Source organism: Chionomys nivalis, chromosome 24, assembly GCF_950005125.1.
Source record: "Chionomys nivalis chromosome 24, mChiNiv1.1, whole genome shotgun sequence".
Lineage (NCBI taxonomy): Eukaryota > Metazoa > Chordata > Mammalia > Rodentia > Cricetidae > Chionomys > Chionomys nivalis.
The window spans coordinates 44,174,440-44,201,195 of NC_080109.1; the positions used below are offsets into that span (position 1 = coordinate 44,174,440).

Here is a 26,756-nt window from a genome sequence, read left to right on the forward strand (position 1 = left end):
CTGAGGCTCGCTCTTGCTCCGGAGACTAAGTGGAAATCTTTGCTTTGTAACAACCATGTTAGGGAAAAATGGCCGTGGGATCCAGTCACTGCCAGCACTGCCTCATGCATGTTTTTCCTAAAGAAGAAGTTGGAATTAATAATTGTAGTAAGTAGTGTCCTTTTAAAGAACTGCGAAATTAGGAAACACTCCGTCAGTTGGAGACGACAGCACTAATAGAGTGGTGGTGGTGGTGGTGGTGGTGGTGGTGGTGGTGGTGGTGGTGGTGGTGGTGGTAGAGGTGGTGGAGGTGCTGGTGGTGGAGGTGCTGGTGGTGGTAGTGGCTGGCGGTGGTGGTGATGGTGGAGGTGGTGATGGTGGTGGTGGTGGTGATGGTGGTGGTGGTGGAGGTGGTGGTGGTGGTGGTGGTGGTGGTGATGGTGGTGGTGGTGGTGGTGGTGGTGGAGGAGGAGGAGGAGGAGGAGGAGGAGGAGGAGGAGGAGGAGGAGGAGGAAGACTATCTTTATGTAACCATAAGACCTTCCTGGCCCTGCTGAAACACCTGCTCTAAGGCTGCTGTAGATTGGCCTGGGTGCTGCAGCTCCCAGACACCCGACAGGTGTTCAGTCCCCTGCTTCTGTTGCTCCCTCTGTCTTCTGCCTATGTCCCCTTAGTCCCCAGAGTCCAACAACTGTTATGACTTCACTTATGGTATGAGCGGACCACTTTTATGTAAATACACAACTTTTATTCTCTTCAGATGGCCTTTCTTAGTCCCACGGCTTCTGCTGTACACCCTGCCTAAATTCTCAGCATTCCCACCACAGATCATGACATTAAGACACCTTCTTGTGTGTCTTCCTTCCTGTCTACTGTTAGCTAAAGGGCCGACATTGCATCTTGCACAACTGTTTGATTCCCATAACACTCAGTCTGTGATTAATAAAGTCAGGAGCATCCTCCAAGTCCAAGCTTTTCTCGCGTCTCACCTCCAAGTCTCAGGCAGGTGGTACTGAAGGATATGTCTCTGTGTTCGGCCTGAGAGCAATAATTAGCTCAGATGCCTGTTCAAATTCATGCATACTCTGCCTTTTCAGAATTCTCCCCACGTGCTGGAGGATGGAGGTGTCTTCTAGTAGGCTGAGTTTGCACGCTAGTGCCCAGCGACTTTTCTTTTGGTGTCTTCCTTAAGCTGCCCTGTTTGTGACAGGGAAGCAGGAAAGTCAAAGCATTGAGATCAATGGCCTCGTTAAATCTCTGCCACACCGCAACCTCTAGCTGTTACAGCTTTGGACAACTCAAAATTTGGTTCCTCAAATTCACCTATTAAACGGATTAGTAATTCCCCACCAACGCTCTTGCAGTCCCTAACCCCAGTCAGGAGCTAGGAAGATCCCTCCCTCTGTGGTAAGGGATTAGAACACACCAAGCAGTTTCTGATCTTGTGAGTCCTGTACTATATTTAACCAAGCACCATAGCCATTTGATTTCTTCTGTCTTGTCCCTTTCGAGCCCTCTCCCTGTGCTTTTCCTTGTTTTTTTTTTTTCCTCTACACAGTGTAAGTTCCACAAGGGCAAAGCTTTTATTTCTTTGAGGTGGAAAGCCAAAGCACCTAGTATTGTGTAAGTCAGCCCCCCCCATAAATATCTCCTGACCTTTGTACAGTGTGAAAAGAAAAATATAGTTTTGAAATAATAAAAGACAAACAAATGGGCCTACAACGGATGATTTCCAATTCTGTATTTTAAAATACCACGTTATAACAAAAACTTAAATTCAGTGTGGCCCAGAAGCAGCTGGGGTCTGTGTTGATGTCTGTGGCCCAGGTTGCCTCTAGGACCCACACCAAGACCTGGGATCTGGCCAGAGCCTGTGGCTTGGTTGGAATCGGGATCCATGCCACAGCAGGGAATATACAGATATGGGTGACCTGTGCTGCCTCCTGGGGCCATGGGTGATGCCGAGGGCCATGTCTGGGTCTGTGACCCTATAGCGGCCGGGGCTTGGATTGATATGTATGTGGCTCCTGTTGTCACTGAGGGTCATAAGGATGCCCAGGGTCAGATTAGCTGCCTGAGTCCAGGTTGGTGTCTGAGGGCTAGGATACATCCAAATCTGAGTGGCTCCTTAATGCCACAATACATCGGGACCAGAGCTGTAGCTGAGGGCCATGTCAGGGTCTGTGGTCTTACAGCAGCCAGGGTCTGTACTGATGTCTGAGGCTCCTGTTACCATCGAAGGCTGGCAGACACCCGAGATGAGGGCCAAGATAGTGTCTGAGGGACCTGTGCCAATCTGGGTGGCCTGCACTGCCACCTGGGACAATGGTGACATTCAGACCCAGTTGCTGCCAAAGACCATGGGGTCTGAGTCCCTTAATGCCACCAAAGGTCACACGAAAGGTTGGGGCCACAGTCGGAGGCCTTGGTGGTGTCCGACAGTCACATGGCTGCCAAAACCATCCAAACCAGCATGGGCACTGCTTCCTGCCAGAGCCAGGATGACATCTGGGCCCAACCTGCTGCTGAGAGCCGTGTCTGGGTCATTGATCCAGCTGCTGCTGGGTTCTATATTGATGTCTGCGGCCCGTGTCACCTCAGAAGGTCTTAGGAACAATGAGAGATGAAATCAGAGGGTCATGCTGCGCTGGCCTGGCCCTTCGCTTGCCCTGGGAAAGCTGGTCATATCTCTCACTGGACATAGCAGCAACAAAGGTGGCCCATGCACTCGGAAGAGATGGCCCCACCCCTCACCACAGGCTAGGGTGAACCAACTGTGAGGGGATGGATTTGGGGGAGCTGACTCTACCCCCTCACCTGAGGCAGGTGGCCCCAGTGGCCTGGACTGAGCAGCATAGATAGCTACCACCCAGTCCTACAGCTGGGCCTTGGGTGTACACTAGCATCTACCCCATCTGGGACCTGCTGGGGCTCAGGTAGGGACTGACCAGTATTGTGGAACAATATCCACAAGATGAGTCAGGGCAGCCATGGGATGTCCCAGAGGAGTCCCTGTGGGGATCCAGTGATGGTGGTGTACCAGAAACCAGAGGTCTTGAACCGGTCCAGTGCCTCATTGCAATGAACCTTTGCTGGTAAAGCTGACAGGACAAAAAGGGTATTCTGTGTGACACACCGAGGTCCCCAATGCCACCAGGAGGAATGAAGAGGTGCTGGAGAGGAAGCAAAGAGGGTTTGTGTTTTGGATTTTTTTTCAGTGTTTGTTTGTTTGCTGGTAATCAACTTTGGTTTCTTTTGCCGGGAGTGCTGCAGGGTGAGGGGAGGACACAGGAGACTGGGAGGCTAGCAAAATTGGGACCCATCTTGTGAACCTCCCAAAGAATCAGAAGGAAGTTAAAAAAGAAAAAGAAAGAAAATTCCTGATGTGACTGCTCTTCTTGGTTGTCAACTTGCCAGACAGCCGGGTACCCGTGTGAAGGACTTTTTCTTGATAGCCTCATGAGAGATGGGAAGACCCACCCTGAATCCAGATCTTTTACCATGAGAGGATACACCTTGATTCGGGCCACACCTCCTTCTGGCAGCCTGTATACAGGACAGGGAAGAAGGTGTGCTTTGCCTGGTTTCCCTCACTCTGACTGGGAAGTCCATTCCTTCACTGGCATTAGAGCCTACTTTGGGACTCCAGGATATACCAAAATCAACCTGAGGCATCGGGCCTCAGGGACTCAAAATCTGTTCGATTGGATTTCTATCAGGAGACAGCCATTGTTAGAGCAGTCAGACATTAACCTACAGACCATTCTAATACACTATGAATATATATGCATAAACGTATATGTGTATGTAAATGTGTGTGTGTATATATATATATATATATATATATATATATATATATATATGCACACATATTCTGCCCATTCTGCTTCTCCAGAGAACCCTGAATAATACACATAAGTTATGAACTATGCAGGCTCCCTCTATTAATTTTCAAGATCTGCTGTCTATTCCACGAGACTCAAAATCTGGTAAGAACACTGTTTTTACCCTTGTCTGTATGTCCAACCAAAGGATTTTTGTATTATCACCCCAGAAGGAATGCATTTAACTTCAATGGAGAACTTTTTATTCAAAATTACTACATTCTCAATCGTGTAAAGTACTTCACTATAGCAGAACCACCTCACTATGTCGTGAACTTTCCAAATGTTTGCTTCCGTTCCATCAGTTAGATGGAAAAACTAGAAGCCCCGCCCATTAGTGAGATCAGCTGATCTGTTGTTATTTAACTGTGTCTGATGACACTGTTACAAAATTGGCCCCAATCAACCGTGTCCAGAATCTTCTAACAATGGGGCCAGCGCAGCAACAGTCGCCGGGACTCTTTGTATAGGTGTGAATACCCCAAACCAGTAAAATTCGTTTGAAAGGACAATTGCTTTACTTAAGTGAAAAACCATATATGGCATACTGGATTGAAGATTCCCTCCACGGTAACGGGCCATCTCAAAGCGTAGCTTTCTTAAAAGGATTATTAAAATGATTAGAGCCGGGTGTGGTGCACACTTTTAAGACCATCCCTCTGGAGGCAGAGGCAGGTGGATTTCTGTGAGTCTGAGGCCTGCCTGGTCTGCAGAGTGAGTTCTAGGACAGCTGGAACTGTTATACAGAGAAGCTCTGTCTCAGACAAAAAAAAAAAAGAGAGAGAGAGATGATTAGATTTATCAGAAAAATTAAAAGCCTGTTGCCATTGTAACATTTTCCTCCCGAGGAAGGCTGTCCAACTTCTATTGCCTCCTATTACTCCATAGATATCCAAGTTATAATTTTCATTTCCCATTGACCCTGATGTCTGCCAGCCTGGTGACATCATCCTGTCTTAAAGGGAGCAATGACAACGGCCACACAGCCAGAGAGGGCAATAAGCATCTGCCCCACCTGAGATGGAGTGAGCAGGGCCTGGCCGGTGTGTCAGAGTCACTTGTAAGCGCCTCCCCTGTCTTTCTAGAAGAAGATTTGATTTCCCTGAGACACAGGGAGAAGAGTTCAGCTGGCAGGTTAAAGAGAGAGCTCTGTTCCCTGAGTACGAGCGAACCTGAGCAGGAGCCTGTCATATGACTCGATGTGCTGCACGGTATTCACCAGAGAAGGCTGCTGGGACACAGGTGAAGTCAACGGACAGCCTTCATTAGCAAGCCAGCGGCTACACTGGGTGCTTGGGATCCAGTGAACCACTGAGCCTCTCTCAGGATGAGCTTTTAAGCATGAAATCCATGTTCTGGGTTGATACACTTCAGTTAACAAGAATAGTTAGCCAGAATTGGAACTACAGAAGCTAAGAAGTAAGGTTAGTACATTTTGAGATGTTCCTAGAACTATGGGTTTTGATGGATTGGGCCTTTGTTTTAGTTTTGGCAGGTGTGCTGTCTGTGTTCTGAGTTTTACAGCCTGAATGGCACTTCCATCATGGAGTCAGTGGTGCTAAGGTCTGGGGCTCTGTAACAGACGTAGCTGAAGCCGGGAACAACCCAGTGATGACATAATGGCCTCACCCCAGCTTACTTCTAATTGATGATCTGTCCTGGAAAATCGAGAGGATTCAAGCCCAATGCAAACTGAATGAGGTGCCTGGACATCAGGGGTCCCTTGCCACATGTGGAGTGGGTTCAGTGTCAACCTGTTAGAAATTGTCTCAGCGTGTCCAAGAGCGAGCTCACAGGAACTAACCCATGTATGAAGCTGCCGGCTTCTGGTGAATCCAGGCAGTCTCTAACATTTATATAGTTTTTAATTTTCTTTCTTTGTTTTCATTTTTAAAAGATAAGTTCTCATGAAACTCAAGCTGGCCTCAAACCTACTGTGTATCTCGAAATGACCTTGAACTTCTGTTCCTCCGGCCTCTGCCATGCCATGTTGGGATCACAGGTGAGCAGCACCAAGGCCGCTGTGTGCAGCACTGGGTACCAAATCCAGGGCATTTTCCAGCTAGACAATCAATCTACCAACTGAGCTACGTTTCCAGTGCCAGGTTTATTCTTTTCGACAATGTTACCTGTTGCTATTTTTAGTTGGCATGCAAGAATTGTACATATTGATGGGCTGCAGCATGATTTTCAGATGCATGTATGCAACATGTAATAACCAGATCGGCCTAAATAGCATTTCTCTCTTCTTGCAAATACCATCTCTGTGTTGGGAAGCTTCACACTCCTCCCTTCAAGCCTTTATAAAATATATAATAGTTTGTTGTGGACTTGGATTTATTCCCTTTCAAGAGATCAACAATTCTCTGGTCTAAGTGCTTTTGCATAGGGGTGAGAAGTTCTCTGAAGCAGATGACTGGAGTTCAACACTTTCTGTTCCGCATCTCAGGGACTCTGAGAGATGTTCAGGCCAAACTATGTCACGTGTCACACAAGTCCATACTGTAATATGTCCAAACACTTCTGCTCCACCGATCTGTGTCAGCCAAACTATTTTCTTTATTGTAACTACTTACTTAAAATGTACCTGAATTGAATGTAATTGCAACACAAAATTAAGTTTTCTCACAACTATGCTGAAATCTTTGGAAAGAGTCCACAAAGACAGCCAGTGAATGTTGTAAATAGGAGCGGCGGGGCTGCGTCCCCGGCACCCAGCCGCCCACATGGCTATCTTATGCCCCGAAGTAATTACACGGAATCTGTATTCTTTTAAACACTGCCTGGCCCATTAGTTCCGGCCTCTTATTGGCTAGCTCTTACATATTGATCTAACCCATTTCTAATATTCTGTGTAGTACCACGAGCTGGCTTACCAGGAAAGATCTTAACCTGCATCTGTCTGGAGTGGGAGAACCATGGCGACTCCTGACTCGGCTTCTTTCTCCCAGCATTCTGTTCTGTTTACTCCACCCACCTAAGGGCTGGCCTATAAATGGGCCTAGGCAGTTTCTTTATTATTTAACCAATGACCTTCCTCCATCATTTCCCCTTTTTCTGTTTAAACAAAAAAGGCTTTCACTTTAACATAGTAAAATTATATATAACAAAACAGTTATAAAGCAAGAATTACAGTTACAATACTTATATCTATTTTATCTTTTATCATAACAATGGAAAACTGTAACTATAACTAACCATTTTTCAACTCCATCAAAGACTCCAGAAGGATATAATATTACCTAAGTAAACAAGAAATAAGAAAACTCTAGAAATGACAGAGACATCTTGCTGCCTGGACAGTCACCCAAAGTTCTTTTGTACCGTTGGGGCATCCATCTTCGGCCTACAGGCCCATAGTATCCAGCAGACACATTTTCATGAAGCAGGAAATTCCAAAGACAGTTCAGTCACTTTTTGCTGTGTCCTGCAGAATGTCTCGCAGACTCTTTTATGAATCAGGAACCCCGAAAGACCATCTCACCTTTAGGCAAGTTCAGTAGTCCTCCCTCTGAGGGTTCTCTGTGTCCAGTTTATGCAACAGTCCAGGCAAGAGCAGTTTCTTGCCCAAATGGCTATCAAACTCCTTAAGGAGCCTCTTTGATGCCCATCTTCCTCTTGAAGTAGATTGGTGCTGCCAGGAGCAGATGTGTCTCATTATCATGAAAAGCCCTAAGTTATTAAAACACTTAAATGCCATATTTTGTAGCCTTTGAAGGATATGAAGAATGCCTATCTGAAATATATCTATGCACATCTAGAAAATCTAACTAACATGACTACAAGCTTGACTATTATTTATGATTATCTATTAGCAACCTATATTTCCTAATTATACATTACATTTTTAAATGAACTACACAATCACAATACCTTAATCAAGATCAGAAATACGTACACATATAACAAAATTGACCTTAAAATCTATACCAATACAAATTATTCATATCTATATCATATCCCCCTTTAAATGTAAAAGAACATTTATAAACTATATTTGGGAACATGGGCGCAGTTTTTCTCTTTAAACTGCTTTCTGCTGAATGGGGGCGCTGTATTTAGATCTTTCATGGTGTAACCTGTGTGTCAGGGTCATCTCAGTCGGCAGTTGAGTAAAGTAATTTTCTGAAGGTGTTCACAACAACCTTTTAGGAGGGCGTGGTCTATCATACTACAAAAACCACCTCCATCAAGTGAACAGTTCCCTGACAGATGGAGGTGAAGTTACTCTCAACACTGAGATGAAGAAGATCCAAAAACCTTGGGAGAAATCTGCATTCAGGCTTCGTCACACACGACTTAGAGTTTTGATCTTCAAGAAAGAAGATCAAAATTTCAAACTGGCTTCAGTATGCTGGTGTACTCCTGTAGTCCTGGAAATTAGGAGACTGAGTTTGAGGTCAATGTGGGTTACATAGTGAGACTGTCTTGAAACAATGCAGAACAATGGAAATAGTGTATTGGAGACAACCTAATAAATGTGTTAGCAAAGACAGTCAACATGGGCGTGGCTAGATTTGGATTAAGATACTTGACTCTGTCAACAATGACAAAAAGAAGGCACTTGTTTTCCCACCGTGCGCTCAAGTAATCTGTGGCATGGGGAGTCTGGTGTTAAGTCATTGTCTAGTGTCTGAGACGAGTGTCTGTGTCAGTAGTGAAGCCGCACATAACATCAATGTTGGCTCCAAAGTCAATGCTTAGCACATGAGCCTTCTTTCTGGAGTTCAGGCTCCAAGTGGAAGGAGCTGTTGAAGGCAGATTCTAAAGCACTGATCAGGCCTGGGTAGTGAGCAAGGGGATGTGCACAGAGATACGCTGCCAGGGATGCTCACTAGGCTCCATCTCCTTCCGCATCCTCCTGAGCCTAAAATTACATTTTCATCCGGAAATAAAGAAAATTGTGTCTTCTGGGAGAGGATGCAATGGGTTTCTGCAAGGTATGTCTGTACACAAGTACATGTGTATCACTGTCTCTCTCTGTGTGTCTCTGTCTCTCTCTGTCTATATGTCACTCTGTCTGTCTGTCTGTCTGTCTGTCTGTCTCTCCCTTTCTGTATGTCTCTCTGTCTGTCTCTCTCTCTCTCTCTCTCTGTGTGTGTGTGTGTCTGTAGGCCCGAGGTCAGTCCCAGGTATCTTTCTTCAGGTGTCATGCACCTTGCTTTTTGATAGACGGTCACTCATTGGCCTGGAGCTTGCTGATTCGTCTAGACTGGCTAGTTGGGGAGCCCAGGGAGCCCTCTGTCTCCACTTTCTCTATCTGCTGAATTTTGGTGAGCTTGCCAGTACATGGTCAATATCTCAGGCAGAGCAATTACCGAGCCTGGCTGAGCTGCGGCTGCTTTCACTCGCCTCTCTCGAGTTCCACAACCCATCAAGAAAGTGACTGGGAAGCCTCTGCCTGGCTGGGGTCAGGGGAAAAACCAGATGTCAAGTGAAATCCTCTAGGTGCCAGAGCGTGGGCAGGGATGGGGCTCAAATGGGGCTACCTTGTCTTTTGCTAAGTGACAAAGTAGTAATTGTGAGCATGGAATGAGTCCCTGATAGATGACTACTGCTTCTGTGAGTAGCTGAAGGTTAAGGAGCTTGCTGGAGCTGTACAGTGTGTGTGTGTGTGTGTGTGTGTGTGTGTGTGTAAGAGAGAGGGGGGGAGGGAGGGAGGGAGGGGGGAGGGAGGGAGGGAGGAGGAGAGAGGGAGGGAGGGAGGAAGGGAGGGGGGAGGAGAGACAGAGAGAGAGAGAGAGAGAGAGAGAGAGAGAGAGAGAGAGAGAGAGAGAGACTGACTATCCTTGTTTTTGAGATAGGGTCTCCCACTGATCATGGAGTTTGCTGTTTTGGTCTAGGCTGGTTGACCAGCAAGCTCCTAGGATCTGCTTGTCTTTGCCCCCAACTTTTTGTTATGCATGCATGTGTCCATGGCTGGCTTTTAAGTGGGTCCTGGGGAGTTGAAATTATGTCTTCTTGCCTTCACAGCAAGCATCTCAGCCACTGAATCATTCCTTATTGTATTAGTTAGGGTTTCTATTGCTGTGATGAAACACCATGACCAAAGAAATTTGGGGAGGAAAGGGGCTTTTGGGCTTATGTTTCCATATCACTGTTTATCATTGAGAAGTCAGGACAAGAACTCAAACAGGGTAAGAACCTGGAGGCGGGAACTGATGCAGACACCTCGGAGGAGGTCTGTCTTCCGGTTTTCCAGCCTGCTTTCTCACAGAATCTCAGACCACCAGCCCAGAGTGGTATCATCCACAGTGGGTTAGGCTGTCTCCAATCAATCATTAATAATAAAATGCCCTACAGGTTTGCCTATAACTAGATCTATGGAGTTGAAGCTCCTTCCTCTCTGATGATTCTAGATTGTGTCAAGTTGACATAAAACTAGTCAGCACACGGATTCATTTTCCTTACACTTCCACATCACAGTCCAGCATCCACAGAAGTCAGGGCAGGAACTCGAGGCAGGAACCTGGAAGCAGGAACTGATGCAGAGGCCATGGAGATATGCCGCTTACTGACTTGTTCAGCCTGCTTTCTCATAGACCCCAGGACCACCATCAGCTCAGAGGTGGCACAGGCCATAATGATCTAGGCCCTCCCTCAGTAATTATCAAACAAGAAAATACTCTACAAATTTGCCTACAGGCCAATCCTCTGGAGATATTTTCCTCCATTAAGATTCCTTTTTCTCAGATGACCATAGCTTACGTAAAGTTGATATAAAAGCTAGCAGTACACCTAGCCTCCCAAATTTAATTTTAAAGACCCTGAATTCATGATGGGAGGAGACAAGTTGGGAACCATGAGAAAACAAAAAAAAATTTCCACCAAATCTCATATTTTTAAAAAATATTTATTTATTTATTTATTTATTTATTTATTTATTTATTTATTATGTATATAATATTCTGTCTGTGTGTATGGCTGCAGGCCAGAAGAGGACATCAGACCCCATTACAGATGGTTGTGAGCCACCATGTGGTTGCTAGGAATTGAACTCAGGACCTTTGGAAGAGCAGGCAGCGCTCTTAACCACTGAGCCATCTCTCCAGCCCCAAATCTCATATTTTTCTGGTCCTTTTACTCTTTAAATATATTTTTCTTTAAGATGAGACAATATGCTTAACCGTGTTGTGAAAACTATTTAACAGTATTATTTTTGTTTGATTTCATGTCTACGTGATACTCTAACCTAGAGACATGATGTGCTGGAGAGATAGATGTCTCAGCAGTTAGGACTGCTTGTTGCCCTTTCAGAGGATTAAGTTCAGTTCCCAGCGTGCAGAGATAGCACACAACCACCTGCAAGTCCAGCTCTAGGGGATCTGACACCTGCTTCTGGCCTCCATGGCAACCTGCACTTGAGTGCATATACCCACTCCCACACACATATGGGCATAAATAAAAATAAATATAAATAAAATGATATGGGGGAATGGGAGGACTCGAGCCTTACCAATCTGGGGTCAAATTGCAGATCTGATACACTGCTATTTGTAGCAGCGCCAAAACTTCTCTGTCTCAGTGTCTGCAGTCCCACCTGTTCCAATCTCGACCTCAGCCTTCTTTCTCCCTTCTCTTCTCCCTTAATCTCTCCTTCCCCTCCTCCCCTCTCCCTCCCCCTCCTCCCATCTCCCCCCTCCTCCCGTCTCCCTCCCCCTCCTCCCCTCTCTTCCTCTTCTCTCCCTCCCCCTCCCTCTTCTTCTGGTAGGGATAAGAGAAGAATTTCTTCCTGAGTACATTGGAGAAATTATAGGAAAATTAATTGCAGGCCTTTAGCATGGTGTGTCATAAATGGTGACCTTCAACATTGCTCTAAACTGTTGATTCCGGCTGGCACCCAGGTTGACTTTCCAGCTACTCGGATGCATTCACCACTGTCTGCTTCCTCCGTAGATTAACCTCTGTGTTTCTCCACAATCGTGTGTTGATGAGAAATGGCTGTTGGAAGATATGCACAATTTGGAAGCATGTTGCACAGACAGACTCTCGAGCTGTTCTTGGAGTTGTGTACTGATTTGTGATGCTTGTTATGACTCCTTGAAGGAAATTAGTTATGAAGCCAGGAGCTATGATCCGGCAAATGAGGGGGTGCTTGGGTGCTTGATACTGGAGACCACCCTGAGAATGCTCTGGAAAGACCCAAACTAAGGATGGTCATGCTGGGGGTAGTAGGCTACTTCAACACCTTTTAATTAGCAAATGAAAGTGGGTGATGTTAATTAGAGACAATTTTAACTCTGTCTGGAATCCAGTGCCTGTCTGGTGCATATTCAGCCTTTGAATTCCCATATGACCAATGTAAGTGAGTAGCTGCTGAGTGAAAGGGGCTTTGTCTCTGCCCGGAAGGGCTCACAGGTCAGCGCTGCACAGGACGCATTGCTTTCGGGGACAGGTTGGAAGAGTCCGAAAAGCAGCATGGGCAGAATCACAGTCCTTCACAAGGTCCTGTGCTCCTCTGAATATTTGTACAGATCGGGGCCAAGACTTCTTATCAAACACCGAAACCCTGGGAGAAACAGCCGAGTAAAGCAGACAGCTCCTTAAAGTTGCCGACTTAGGAATGTAAAGGCCCAAGCAGAACTAAAGCAGGACCAGAGGGCAGGAGAGTAACCCACAGACTCATAACTGTTAACAAAATACTACACGCTTTAAAAAGATATTTATTAAGCAATTATTGGTTATTACACCCAAGGAAAGGGAATGCATATTCTGTGAGACAGGTATATGAGAGCTACAGTAAAGTCTTAGTTAATGTGTACAAATCCTTCAAAAAAAGAATCCAAAATACCCCCAGTGACATTCTAACACACTATGGTGATATACGTGGACCAGCTGCAGAAGTGCTTAGGACTCCATATTTTAGTGATGGGACTACAGTGTTTGATAGTCACATGAACGAATGTTCTCTTGTACATTAAATCCACAACATGAAATGTGACTAATATAAATATTTTTGTGAATTGAGCTGCATATGTGATTTGGGTTTGAATCAAGCTGTTTCCCCCTGGGCTCTCTGTTCTGGGGGAGGAGAGGGGCCTAAAGAGGACATCTGTGAATATTTTGACAGAACTTTCTGGCCATCTTCATGAGGAATATTTTCTGAAAGTAGAGGGTTTGTCTTTTCTTTTCTTTTTTTTTTTTTTTTTGCCAGTTTTGAGAGTAGCCGGCAGTCCTTTGAGAAAAGGTCTGTACAGTAAAAAAAAAAAAAAAAGAAGTAGTCATTGCAATGCCAGGCTAACAACTGCAAGGACATAAATATGCAGCATTTAGAAAACAAGACAGCGATATTGCTGGCCTAATCAGCTGCCTCCAGCATCCCAAAGAGGTTGGTGTTCAGAAAGAAAACCACAAAAATGAGCCCCACCAGAACCTTCCTTCTCAACGACTCCACATTTGTATAATTGCAAAGAGCTGACTGACCGGATCTGAGGAACCCAAATTGGTCAGTGGCTGAGCTTCATGTTGGGAGTCTATGTCCACCACCAGACTATGTAGCTCTCTGTTGATTTTGAGTAGCAGTTTATTTTCTGCTAAAAATGGACCAATAAATAAGAATGAGATCCCATTCTCTGAGCTCTGTTTGTCGCTTGTCCTCTGTGCAGCTCGCTGCTGTACTATCTGGCTACTCTTACAGTTTATGTCCCCGAGAAGTCACAGGCCACCCACAGCTAGCACAGTGTCTTCAAGGACATCACCTCTTTCTCCGAACACTGTTATTTACACTAGATACAGTGTTTCTGAAAACAGAATGACTCTATTAGCTTACACATCAAGAACACTTTGTATATGTAAATATGCTGCAATATTTTAAAGAGGTACACACTGTTCTTTAAAAGACGAAAGAGTGTAGACACCAGTCTTGCACAAAATCTCAGTTTTTCTTTTTAAAAAAAATATTAAATTCAAGTATGAGGATAAATGAAAAAGACAAAATGAGCTAAACTGTTCATGCTGAACCCCAAATTATAACTATCTTGGGTAGTTAAAAGAAAGTATTTGCATGAAAAACAGAACTAGACTTGAGTCTAATCTCACCTCAGGCTTTTCTGCAGCCAGGTCACTGAAAATGGTTGTCCTAGGTAGAGGGGTGCTAGGGTGTTTCTAAATTTCCTTGTCACAGATTTTAACATGTTCATTTGTTTGTTGAAATGGAGTTTCACTCTCCACCCCAGGCTGTGATGGAACTCACTAGACACCTCAGGCAGTCCTTGGTAATGGTATTCCTCCTGCCTCAACTTCCAACAAGTATGCATCATCACACCCAGCTAGATTTTCCAATTTAAAATAATTAAAAGGTATAAATAATTATTTAAAAAGCTCCTCTTTATATAACAGCGTCTTCCTCTATGGAAGACGATGACCTTGACTTTGTCAGAGCTTCAGCTTTGACAGGACCCTGACTGTTGACAATCAGGGCAAGGGAAGGAGGAGCTATAGAGAGAAATTGGCTTCTCTTTTCAAATGCCCTCAATGTGATTCCCACCAACAGACATGTTAGCTCTGTCTACAAATATTGTAGTGGCAGCCCATTCAAACACATCTGGAGTCAAGAATACAACACCCAAGTGGGATGAATGGTCCATTGCAGTCCTGCGGTGGGGACATTTGATACTGGCCTACTAGAGAGATCTGTTTCACAATACAAATATCTTTACCCACTACCCACAGCAACACAACATGCAGATGACTGTGAGATCACTACGAAGAAAAAATCTTTGGCTTGTTAATCAGTTTCTCAGAGCTCAGAACATAGCAGGCACATACCGAATACTGAGGAACGGTAGACTTTCCCACAGTTTCCTTCAGGGTAATTTTCTTCAGCCCCGAGTCTTAAATGATACATGGAATGCAATAACATAACGAACTTGCAAGTAATAAAGGAGGAATGGTTGGAGAGGACAAATTAAAGAGTCCTTTCTCTAAACACACCCTTTCACTTCCCAGGTCAGCCCCTGGGAAACTCACTGGCCCTTACTCTGCAGTCCATTCTCCAGATGTGAGTTCAGGACTGGTGGCATGGGCCCCAGAGATGGGACCACTGCAGAAATCAAGCAACCAATCAGAAGTTAGGCTTATTTCTCTCTAAAACAGTGATAAACATTATATTTTGAAAACTTGTTTCCTCTCAAGTGTGGTGTATTTACAGACAAAACTTATCAGGAAGCTGCATTTCCTCTTTTTAATTTCTGAGCACTCTTGAGGAGATGAACATGCTGAGCACGCTACTGACACCTCGTGGGACTGAACACATCAGCGTACTTTGCTGATACACTCTGGAAATTAACAGAACATTGGGTGGTGAGAGTGAGCTTCATGTCCACATAAGTTCCAGAAATATTTCTTTAAAGGTAATTCTCATTATTCTTGTTTTTTGATGTTTCCAAAGCAAGTAGGCAATCCACTACTTCCGCATAACATTCCCTTAAATAGTTTAACCAGTCCTTTCTGTAGAAGCTGCTTACTTGACAGCAGTACGCAGAAGAACGGAGACAATCGTTTGGGAAGATAGAATTGATCATGTAGTTGAACACATAGAAAGTAGTGCCTTTACAAATGAAAATCTGGTCTTTATAGCTTGAATGCATGATATTTATTGAAAGGTATGCTCATTCATAATTATAACTAAGAGACTATGAGAGCAGAAACCCATTGGCTGTGCCTATCACTGAGCAATGAGGTGTGAACAGCAAGACTACCTTGCTATTCACATGGCAGGGACAAGTAGAGATAAATTATTAAAACTTTTAAAGTTTTGGATAACATAAGGCATAAATCTTGGGGAAATCATGAGTCTGACTTCACCATTTGTAACTTCCTGATATTCTTTAGGTTGCTATAGGCTGACCAGAATAAATAATAACTACCTATCCACGAATGAAAGGCTCGTGATTAGCTAATACGTTAAGTCAACGAAGGCAGTCTGTGTCTCTTACAATGTTTCACTGCCTGAATTGGTGCATGCAACTAAACTGGGTTCTTTTCAGATGCAGTTTGCTCTCTTCCACCGCGAAGACGGAGCATTAGGTGTGGCCTTGGCATCTGTTGCTCTAAAACCCTGCAATACTATCATACTACTAAAAATCATTTGGAAGGAACAGGTGCTTATTTTTAAACATTTTATGGGAGATTAATAATTATTTCTCATGCACTCTAGAGTGTCTGCTTGTTATGATAACCACCAATCACATTTGTCTGTTGAACACTTGAAATGTACCTGCGACCACTTAGAAGAACTGAATCGCTTATTTTAGGTAACTTTGAATTTTAAAAAATGATAAACTATGCTACTTAAGTTTTTGTGTACTCATGAAATTTAAGCTGTTGAATCTATTTTTCCATGATCAAGTTAAATGTGTCAAATATTACTAATGAAACTAATATTACTGCCTGTGTAAGGAACATTCTAGGTTTCAGAATTGCTGTGGGGGGAGGAATAGGACTTCTCAGTCATTTCATATTGACTGCATATGTGCCGTACATCATGGCGCATTTGTGTGAATGTTGTGGAGCTTTGTGGAGATTGCTAGCTTTGAGAAGTCATATCTTAAGTTATTAGTAATGTTATTTCATTTTTATTGTGATGAGAAAAGCAAATGGGGTTTAGTGTTTGCCCGTCAAGAAGGAAAGCCTTTGCTCAGCCTCTCTCTCCTTCCTCCAAGTGGCAAGGCTATCAGTAGCTCCGAATGCAAAACCAGGGGACATGCAGGGAAGGCGCAAGAGCACTCTGATGTGTGCACAGTCCCATCGGACTGCACAGACCCCACCCTTCCGGCTGTACTCCCCGCCCCCAGTTGTCTCCAGATCCCTTTGTCTCTAACCCTAACCTGTCTTTTTGCTTCCTCCCACGTTCTGCTTGGCTATGGCTTCTGGTGTGGAGCAGTGAGAGATGATTGTGTGCTGCCATGTGCTGTCATGTGTTGATGCTCGACTTGGTCCAGGCCCGAGAGCTTTCATCCTTCAGAGTGGAGAGCTTTCTCTGGGAGAAGGATTCGAACCCCAGAAGTTTGAACACCGCCACCCGGTACTTCTTGGACATGATGTTGTACAGAATGGGGTTGATGGCAGCACTGAGGTAGAAGAGAACGAAAGACACGAGGTTGCAGTACTGGCTAATCTGCGCAATCTCCAGAGAGCCGGGCTCGAAGGACTTGGAAAACAGGTATCTTCCCACATGGAAGGGCAGCCAGCAGAGGATGAAAGCGAACACCACTGCAGCTGAAGGCACAGAGCAAGAGAGGCTGTCAGGGTGAGGCATGTCACAAACCACTGTATCAGTGCGAGGCATGTCACAAACCACTGTATCAGTGCAAGGCATGTCACAAACCACTGTACGTTTTTTATGTCTTGGCTTTGTTTATTCCATGACTGACAGGCCCACTGACAAACAGCTGAACAATCTGCCCCCATCTTACCAGTCTTCCTACTTGGTAACTGCTCGGCTTTGTGGTTGACTTGCCATAAGGACTCAAGTAAACAACTGATTAGTGATTATCCTCCGTTTATATGTGTTACACAGAACGCAAACACAAATGAGGTAAGGTGTTTGTACTCCACCACAGCAGTGGGTCAGAATTCCCAGGACACTCCTCCTGCTCCATGCTGGGGCTAAGCATGCCCAGTAAGCACTAAGCAATAGCCCCAGCAACCTCTTGGGCACATGCAGGTTCCTTGACTATAAAATAGACTCATTGACTTAAATTATCTAGGGAAGGGAAGGGGGAAACACCTGCGTTTTCTTTTCCTGTCTTCCCCTTTCTTTTCTCTGATTTTAGGACAGGATTTTGTTAGGTTTTGTGGACTAGTGTACCCAGATTTTTCAAGTAAGTTTTACAGGGGACTGGATATGCAATAGAGATTCATAACAACTGAAAAGACCATTCTATGTCATCTACAATAGATATAAATAAAGTATAAGGAGTTGTTAAACCAACGAACATTAATTACCACCTATTCAAGGCTTCATATTGCACATATGAAAGATACTTTCTTCAAGAATTCTAAATTTTTAGATTGAGTTTTTAAAATTTAGAAATGAGAGAAAAATAATGTTCTGGTTCCAATCCTGCTATAACAATCTCTTCAGATTGTAAGGGAAGAAGACAATGGACACCGGCATTGAGATGCCAATGGGGAAACCTCGGCACTTGTAGCTTACAAAACTGGAGGGAATTAGCAATTCCTCCTTCTGACTAAGTCATATAACAAGAGTTGGCATGTCACAGCAGCACTGTGTCCCTCTCTCTAGTGAGAGAACTGGAGAACTGACAGCCCCATGGAGGACACGGGGAGGGGGGAGCTTACTGACAATCTCTTTCTCCTATCAGGGCCATCCTGGTCTGGGAAACAACTTTTGACATCCCCAAGGAACTCTCTAACATTCTGATATTCAGAATTTGAGTGAAATAAAGTTGCAAATAGGAAACCATCCTGCAAAAACTAAGAAGTATTAAATGCCAATAGGCATGGAGCGTCTTGAGAAAGGGAGCTCAGCTGTTCCTCTTGGATATGAGCACGGTCTTCATGGCTTCATTGTGCATCACTTCACATGCCTCTAAGGAGGAGGACTCTGTGCAGTAACCATCAGTGCACCCAGCTGTGACCCTGTCCCCAGAGGTTCCTGAGCACAGGTAAGATAGCTTCTCTATCCTTCCATGGAGTATGCTAGTAGGGAGACAGGTAATCCGGAAAATAGCCGCAGGAGACTCCCACGTTCCACCTTACAAAGCCTTATATAGGCTGAATAAATAGTGTAGCTGTGATTACCTGCAAAAGATACACAGGGCCGAAAAAGCCAATATTGAAAGCAAACCAAATACATTCATAAACAGTCTTCAACAGAGTGATCCAACTTTTTGGCTGAATTTACCATGAAGTAATTTCTCAATCCTATGCCTTTCTGTTTGTAATGTTACTTTGATGGCCACAAATTCTATAGGAGTCGGGAAGCTGAACCTCTCCCTCAAGGACCTCAAAAAACCCATGATGAGATATTTCCATCTTAAAGCAAGTTTCCCGAGAGATATTCATTTTATGGAATTGCCAATATGAAAAGCTCTGTCGTGGAGAAGATACAGGAAGGGACAGAGGAAGAAAGGGGAAAGCGGTAACTGAGAACAAGAACTGTTGGGGGGGGGGCAGAAAGAGAGACTCTGGAGGCATGGGGACACAAAAAAATTGAGGGCCCTTGAGAAAGGCAAGCAGGGGAGGAAGAAAAGCTGCCTGGCGCAAGACTCACCAAGCATCTTCACTGTCTGCTTGTGGTTCTGGTCCCTGAGCGAGGCGCCCACCGCCGCGTCTCCGCGCCTTCGCCACAGCTTCCTCCCAATGAGACTGTAGAGCACGGTGAGGCAGAAGACCGGGAGGAAGAAGAAGACACTGGACACCCACACCATGACCGTGAGCAACCCAGAGCGCACTGCGAACTCGGTGGCGCGGCACTCGTTGGTGTCCTGAGGATCGGTCCCGTTCTCGTGCTCCACACCCACCAGCACGAAGATGGGCCCCGCACTGCAGAAGGCCACGGCCCAGATAACAAGGATGACCAGCTTCACGCGGCCCTTGGTGACCACCACCTTGGCCCGCAGCGGGAAGCAGATGGCAAAGTAGCGCTCGACGCTCAGCGCGGTGATGGTGAGGACAGTGGCGTAGGTGCAGCTCTCGCTGACGAACTGGAAGAGTTTGCAGAGCAGGTCGCCGAAGTTCCAAGGCCGGTACTGCCAGAGGCGGAAGAGGTCCAGCGGCATGCACAGGAAAATCAGCAGGTCCGAGAAGGCCATGCTGGACAGGTAGAGGTTGGTGGTGGTGCGCAGCTCGCGGAAGCGGGACACCACCAGCATGGTGAGCAGGTTGCCCGAGATGCCCACCACAAAGAGCGCCACGCAGGTGGCGGTGACGCCCGCCAGCAGCGGCGCGGGGAACAGCGGCAGTAGCTCGTCCGTCAGCGAGTCGTTGCCTGGGGAAGCGTCCCAGTCCAGGTCCAGAGTGACATTAGGCTCTGGCTCCTCGCTGGGCGTCGCGTTCCACATGTTGCTAGGCTTGGGGTCGCAACCGCGCGGAGATCTGGTACCCCTGAGAAGGTCCCCTTAACGCGCGGGAGAGTGCGCGGGAGAAATGGGCTCCGGTGGCAGGAAGGATGTTTGGAGAGGAAAGAGAGAATGAAAAGCCTAGGGAGAAGGTGGGATGAGGTGAAGGTGAAGGGATTAGAGGCGAAAGGAAGAGAGTGACCCATTGAGCGCCTCTCCCACGTTCCCTCCCTTCCTGGCTCTCTCTCTCTTTCTCCTTCCCTTCACTCCTTCCCCACCTCTCTTTCCTTCCCCTTCCCACTCTTCCCCATAGTCTTTGTCTCCCAAACCAATTGAGACCACTCACACAGTCACTTACCTCTCACCTTGTCACCCGAGCAGAGCCAGCAGCTCTGCCTGGCACTGGAGATCTCGCCCCGGTCGCATGTCGTACTCCCCACAGCGTCCAGTGCGTGGGCTCTACAGAAAGCAGGCGCGGCAAAGTGAGAGTGTGAGGACTCCTCTCCCTAGTCTTGGGCGCTAGGGTGGCCGGGAAGGACAGGTCATTCGGGTAGAGTAGGGAAGGGTGGAGGAGACAGCGGCGTAGTGGCGTGGCGTAGAAGACGACAACGCCTTCAGCAGCGGGATGGGGGGGGGGGGAAATCAAGTCCTTTCTCTGCAGGGGTCGAACAGGTTCCGCTCCTGGCAGGGTGAAAAAGGGAGCGTGGGCAAAGAAGGGTAGAAGGGAGAACAGGGGCTATTTGTATTCAAATCAGAAGAGGCAGTGCACACCTGGGAAGAACCTCTCTCGCAATTTTAGAATCCACCTTCGTGTTCGCCCGGATTTTAAAACCAGAAGCATGTTTCGTTGTCTGAGGAAGACTGGAGCTGGCTCACTCCACAGTGTGCAAAAGTCGCGGTTCTAAATCCTAGCCCTGTGAGTGGGTGTGGGGAAGGGGCATGCTGGATGAGCCTGAGTGTCACCTTTACCTGATGTAAACTACAGGCGGGATGGGAATGCCACCGAGCAGGGCACAGGGGAAAGCAGGTGGCAAGTACAGGAGCGGAAGCAGCCAGTGCTGCAAGGCTGGCACACGTCGAGGATGCGCAGTAAACTTACGTGATGTTTTTAAAGCAGGACTTGGAGAGATCAGCTGTTTAGAAGCTGTGATTTTTTTTTTTCTGGCAAGATCTCCAACCTTCTGAACTTTAATTTGTTGTTGTTTCTTGGTAAAATTACAGACACCTTGAGGATCATTGTGGGTGGAAGCCAAGCTTTAGAGATACATGAACCATTCAATAAGTTAATAAAGGCTGTGTTGCTTCACGGTTGTTGGTAAGGGGTGGGGGAAATCTCATTCAGTGGAAATGAATTTCAAGGAATCGCTATAGTATCAAGGGTCTCTGAGAACGGCCCCGTGCATCTGCTGTCTAGGCCCCACCCCCCACACACACACAAAACCCACCACCACCAACAACAACATCAAAACTGAGAAGACATTTTGAGAGCCTAGAAACCCCTCTGGCTGCTTTCCACGCGCTTACAGGAGTCTTTTCAGCACCTTGGCCAGCGCCCGGGCCCTCCTGTCTGCACCCTCAAGTCTAAAGCCTTTTCCAAATAGTTCAGTCCTACAACCTTGGTGAGGAGGGAGAGAGATCATCCATCAAAATAGAGATCAACCATTAAGCTCGTACCTAACCGCATTCCTCTACTCCTACATAAAAGGATCCATTAACTACCATTGAGAGTATTTTTGCATATCAGAGTGTGATACTGGATGTCTTTGCTAGATGGTTTACCGCCTTCTCTTATTACCTAAATTGTTAGAACACAAGCTTAGAAGACAGGAAACTGGGTGTGTACACATGTTCATAACAGGCTCAGAATAAAAGGGAGGCTGTGTGGGGGAAGTTTGACTCACAGTTTACTTGTGAGTGCACTAATTATGGCTTAACTGTGCTGTGTTGCCTTACAGTCTTTGGACCAAAACTGACTTAGATTTTATCTACAAATTGACAAATCCAGAGCCAACAAGATAGCTTAGTAAGTAAAAGAGTTTGCCTCCAAAGCTGAAGACCAGAGTTCCGGCCTCAGAACCCACATGATGGTGAGAGAACAGACCATGGAGAGTTGTCCTCTGACTTCCACATGCGCATGTGAGTAACTCCACAGGACACACAATAAAAATAAAGAAATAAACACAAATAAAAGACAGATAAATCTGGCTTGTGTTATCAAGAAGCAGCACATGGTTTTATTGAAACTGATCCATTTCTTCACAATGATAACCTACATAACACTTTTTTTAGATACTTATCAAACATTGCTAGTAACAACACAGATACAACCCAGACAGTTTCTGCATGTATAAACCTCTAATCTCTAATCTAGAGATGAAAACACAGTTAGGCAAGGCATCCAAGTACAGCAATGACAGGTGTATCTAAAAGGCATCTAAAGGAGTCTGCAATAAAGAGAATCGGTTTGCAATGTGTCTGCCTCCTCAGACTTTTAGGCATCTGAACAGAATCTTGAAGAGGCTGAGTTCTTCTGGAAAAGCAAACCTTGCTCAACTGTTTAGGGAAAGGGCACAAAGCTAGTTGGACCTCAGGCAGTACCCCAACTGTTATGTTGGGCTGGGGGAAGAGTGGATACCTATAGGTCAGTGAATAGTGGGAACTCCAGCTGTTGTGTTGGGCTGGGGGAGGAGAGATGCTATGGGCCTTGGATATCTATAGTCAGTGAAGAGTGGGAAACCCCAGGTCACTTGTGACATGCACACTGACCTGATGGGTTCTCCTTCACACGGGTCCCAGTCTTCCTTCCACGGCTCAGATTTTGAGAACTGTGTGGTGGTTGTGGAGCATCAAAAGTGGGAAGTTCACCCAAAATGTTGATGGCAATTGAATCTGGGGCTGGAGATGATCAGGCAGCAATTGTGGAGACCTGAGTTCGAATCTCTAGTATCTAATGAAGAAGTCGAGTCCTTCTGTACCATCTGAGGGATGGAAACAGGCAGATCTCAAGAGCTCACTAACCAGCAAGCCTAACATAAAAGGCATGCTTGCAGCTCAGTGAGAGACCCTATCATGAGGAAGTAAGGCAGACATATTGCTCTGGCCTGCACATGCGCATAGAGATATGTGCACAAACCTGCACACTCAAGTGAGTATACCACACAAACATACAACAGGTGCGCACACACGATTAGTCAGGAAAATGATAAAATTAGTTTTACTTGAATTTTCTTACAGCTTTTCTGTAAATTTGAAATCATATTTACATAAGAGGTGTGAGTGCCATGTTTTTGTAGATACTCTCAGTTCAACTTGCAGTTAGAAATCTAGCTTCAACAGCTAAATTTATGTTCCTAACAACATAAACATAACTACCTAGCTTATTAATACCATACTCAATCTATTTCAGCCTACTAACATTGAAATCACTACTAATAAAACTGACAATGAAGCTTGGGATTTTCTTGCAATTCTCTTTTATCCTTATAATAAATATTCCCTGTGTGTGCAATTCCTGTGTTCTACAGTTACCTGGGTTAATGCTTTGGCATGTGTTACCTTAACAACTTAGTGTGTGATGCACCTCCCAGTTATCTCCAAGTTTAGCAGCTATGTTCAACTTTGTCTTCAAATACACAATGCACTTGTGTATTCAAGAGAATTCTTAATTTATTTATTTATTTTATGTATACGGGTGTTTTGCCTGCTTGTGTGTCTGTGTTGCATGTGTGTGCAATGCCCATGGAGGCCAAAAGAGGGAGTGAGATGTCCTGGCACTGGAGCTAGAGATGGTTATGAGCAGCCATGTGGCTTTTGCCAAAAGAGATGGTCCTCTGGAATAGCAACCGGGGCTCTGAACTGCTGAGCCATTTCTTCAGTCTCTCAATTGGATCTTAAAACACACAGCATGATTTAAATGCAAAACTCTAAAATAAAACATATCCAGGAAAATGTTTCTTTTCATACTCCCCAGTAGATTGACTTAAAAAATTTTATTCCTGAAGTGACGGTACATGCCTTTAATCTCAGCACTCTGGAGACCCAGAATATAACTAAAAAAAACCTTGAGGGGAAATAGACAGCAAAATATAACACATAAATAAAGCCGAGAGCACCGTGTTACCAGACCTTAGGACACACCTCTGGGGACTGTGGGTGGAATCGGTGATGGAGCACTTGTCTAGTGTGCACACGGCTCTGGGTTAACTCCCACACCTCAAAACCAAAACAAAAGCCAAACAGAACACTACAAAGCTATAGCAGTTCAAGTGTTGACACTAGACCAGTGAAACGAAACAAAGCCACTAGCCAGGGACACAGAGCAGAGAAAGAACAGTACGGTGTCATTCCTGTGGACTAAAACTAGGTCCCGGCCTCTTCTACCCACAAAAATCAATTCAAAATGCATGAAACACGAAACTATGAAATTACTACACATGTAGGCAAAGAATTTTTAGACAAGATTTCCTTCCATCCATCCATCCACCCTCCCAAAAAAAAGGCAACAAAAAATGAAAATAGTCAAATGAAATTCTACTAAAGAAAGCTGCTTTTTATCAAAGAAAGGTGGGATGGGAAGGGTCTAAAGATGAGAGAAATCAAAAAAAAAAAAAAGATGAGCAGAATCATGGGTTCCCACACAGAGTTCACATGCAAAAGGTGATTATCCAAAACATATAAGGAACACGGAAAATTTTACGTCAAAGAACCCCCACCCATAATCCAATTAAATGGACTACAGACAGGAGACATTTTTCAAAGAAAGATACACCCAGTACTGCTAATCATAACCCTTTCAAATCAACAGCATGAGGTATTGTATCACAGCAGGTAAGATAGCTGTCATCCAAAAGTTAACTATGACAAATGCTGACAAGAAAAGGGTGTAGAGAAAAAGGGACTCATACACTGCTGGTGGACACAGAGGTTAGCAGTCATAGTGGAAACCAGTGTGGAGACACCTTAAAAATGGAAATGGAGCCAGAAAGATGTTTCAGTGAGCAAGAGTACAAGCCTAAGGGTGGGAGTTTGGACCCTAGTGATCACAAAACAAGCCCAGCAGGATCCTGCTCACCCTGTGACTCCAGCAATGAGAGGGATGCGGACGGACTGCTGGGACTCACCAGCCAACGTAGCTCTAGGTTAAGGGAGGAGAAGCAAATGCCCTGTTAGCTTCTGTGTGCACACAGGCATGTGACCTCCACACATGCCTCATCATATACATACATCACACTCACACACATGCACAGTCTGAAAAGAGAGCTGCCCTGTAACCCAGCAATCCCACCACTGGCACACGGCAATTACAATTTATTAAACAGTATACAGCCAAAGCAAATAAAGTAATTCTATCAGAGGCATTTGCAGTCCCTAGCATTCTTATTTACCACAACACTCTTCACAACATCCAAGATATAAAATCAAGGGAGGTATCCATTGACTGCGGAATTTATAAGGGAAGATGTGGTATAAACAATACATGATGGAATGTTACTCCTCCACAAAAAGGGCTACGTGTTTTTGTTTGCAGCCAATTCGATAGAACCAGATGTCATTGTGTTAAATGAAATAAGCCGGGCATGGGAAGCCAAGGTGCAGCATGTTCTTATTTGTTTTCAGAAACAGAAGTTGCTCTCATAGGACAGCAAAAGAGAAGAGTAATCACTGGAGACTGGGAAGGGCCAGGAGAGGTCAGAAAACTTTCCAACATGGTCATTAAAACACAGACTGGAAAACTCCAGTGAAACCCTGTCTCGAAAAACCAAAACACACACACACACAGAAAGGAAGAATTGCTTCACTATTGGTCACAAAAAACTAGGATTTACTTTATTTTAATTTTTTAAATTTTATATATTACTATGTGAGTATCAATGCATGATTGTGTGTGTGAGTGCAAGCACACACAAGTCATGGTGTGTGTATGGAGGTCAGAAAACATCTTTCAGGACTCTCTTGTCTCCTCCCACCGAGGGTTCCAGGGACTGAAGTATGTGCTCAGGCTTTTGTAGTGAGGGCTTTTACCCATTGAACCAGTCATCAGCATGCTAGATTTCAAGATGACTAGAAAAAGACAAAATTCCCCAACACACAGAAAAAATTAATGTTTGAAGAGAGGGAAATGGGCATTACTCCGATTTGATCATTAGATATTGTATATGCTCATAGCTTTATCATGCGATGTGTGCCTTATACTCATAACAATATCAAAAATCAGCATGAAAAATAAATAAAATAAAATTCATCCAACCTGCATGTGTTCTGGGCCACATAAAAATGAGTACGCCCTTCCCTACACATCTGCGGGTTTTATATGGGGAAACCCAATCAACTTTTTAAAAATGTAATTGTATACAGCATGTAAGACATTTTTCTTCAGTGTTCCCAACACGATTCTGTATAGTAATAGTATTCAATATTGTAAATAATATAGAAATGTTTCAGTGTGCACAGGAGGGTGCACATACATTATCCTCGGATCCTGTGCTCATTTACGAAAGGGACTTGAGCATCTACAAGTTTTGGTTATGTGAGGTCTTGAAAGAAAACCACTCGCGGTCAATGGGTGACTGTATACACTATATTCCAGCCTTTCTGTTGGCCTTTAAATATAATAGTATATCCTGGAATCTCTTATGTTAATATTCTTTTTAAAAGGTTTGTTGACTTCCATTCACAGAAAGTTACAGGGCTTCCTCTGTGGTTTTACAACATCTTTGATAAATTATCTTTTTAAAAATTTTATTTCAGTTATTATTGTGGTGGGCACCCATGAGTGTCTGTGTGCACATGTGTAATCATGGGCATGTGCTGTGTGTTTTAATAATATTTTACTGCTGCCTGTGATAGTTTCTACATGTGCAGATAGAGC

At 44.8% G+C, this 26,756-nt stretch overlaps 1 protein-coding gene across 1 annotated transcript; it reads right to left on the reverse strand.

Moving 5' to 3' along the window:
• Positions 1-16,776: 16,776 nt before the first annotated feature.
• On the reverse strand, positions 16,777-19,891 carry Ghsr (growth hormone secretagogue receptor). The gene is made up of 2 exons (XM_057757336.1): positions 19,102-19,891; positions 16,777-17,081 (listed from the first exon to the last, which is right to left on the reverse strand). Exons 1-2 carry the CDS (start codon positions 19,889-19,891, stop codon positions 16,777-16,779), a joined length of 1,095 nt encoding a protein of 364 aa, XP_057613319.1.
• Between the last annotated feature and the right edge of the window lie 6,865 nt (positions 19,892-26,756).

What these genes read in the sequence shown, in the direction of transcription:
- Ghsr (XM_057757336.1), bottom strand. Translation starts at nt 19,891, where the DNA reads ATGTGGAACGCGACGCCCAGCGAGGAGCCAGAGCCTAATGTCACTCTG. An exon ending in GCAGACAGTGAAGATGCTTG is followed by an intron (nt 17,082 to 19,101) that starts GTGAGTCTTGCG and finishes CTGTGCCTTCAG; the next exon opens with CTGCAGTGGTGTTCGCTTTC.